Source organism: Penaeus monodon, chromosome 33, assembly GCF_015228065.2.
Source record: "Penaeus monodon isolate SGIC_2016 chromosome 33, NSTDA_Pmon_1, whole genome shotgun sequence".
NCBI classification, from domain to species: Eukaryota; Metazoa; Arthropoda; class Malacostraca; order Decapoda; family Penaeidae; genus Penaeus; species Penaeus monodon.
The window spans coordinates 23,678,736-23,679,607 of NC_051418.1; the positions used below are offsets into that span (position 1 = coordinate 23,678,736).

Genomic DNA, 872 nt, shown 5'->3' on the forward strand with positions numbered 1-872 from the left:
TGCTTTCTCCCCAGAGTTCAATCCAGACACCAAGGACCGTTCCTGCAGTGTCTAGCCTGGGGAACAGCACCAGCGACGGGGGTGAGGTGCTCCAAACTCGCACATATGACTTGCACATCACCTATGACAAGTACTACCAGACACCTCGCCTGTGGTTGACAGGTTATGATGAGGCAAGTCTAAGAGAAGTCTTTGTTGCATGTAGATAAATTAATTCCCTTTCTTTCCTCTGCCACTGCACTTCGTTAAAGGAGTACATCATTATTTTACTTCATTAAACAAGTTGTTCAAAAAAAATAACTTGCAGATGGATCCTTCACTGTAGGACTTACTGTACCAGTTAGTAAGATCTTTTCTGATGATCTCATCAGTATGTGATTATTTATTTGTCTTGACTTTGGGTCAAGCATGTCCCACAGTTGATTATATTTTTTTATATGTGTTGTGTGCATGTATCTAGTTGTTGATAATGTAATAGTTTATTAAATTAATTTAAAGCCTTCTGTTCTTTTTGGTAGAATCGGCAACCTTTAACAGTTGAAGAAATGTATGAGGACTTTAGCCAGGATCATGCCAACAAGACTGTCACCATGGAAACACATCCTCATCTCCCAGGTCCTCCCATGGCATCTGTCCATCCCTGCAGGTCAGCATTTTTCTTTCTTTAATTTATTCTTTTTTTAAACCTTTCCCTTTATGTAGATTTAGCTACCATTTTAGAGTATCAGTAAATATTTAAAATTATGTTGGTAGATAAAATTTGTTTCAGTAACATGAATATATTTTGATTCTAAATTGACTTTTAAGAAACAAGAATTAGAACTTGCCTTTCTTTATGTTTTTACTAAGTGGTTTGTCTCTTTTACTGGTTG

General features: G+C 36.8%; 1 protein-coding gene across 1 annotated transcript in view; it reads left to right on the forward strand.

Annotated features, from left to right (window-relative positions):
- Positions 1 to 872, forward strand: part of LOC119594171 (ubiquitin-like-conjugating enzyme ATG3) — a gene marked incomplete at its 5' end in the record, with an annotated part of 6,262 nt that overhangs the window by 5,031 nt on the left and 359 nt on the right. Inside the window, 2 exon segments of the mRNA XM_037943242.1 lie at positions 15 to 173; positions 519 to 646. Coding sequence (XP_037799170.1) covers positions 15 to 173; positions 519 to 646 — 287 coding nt within the window.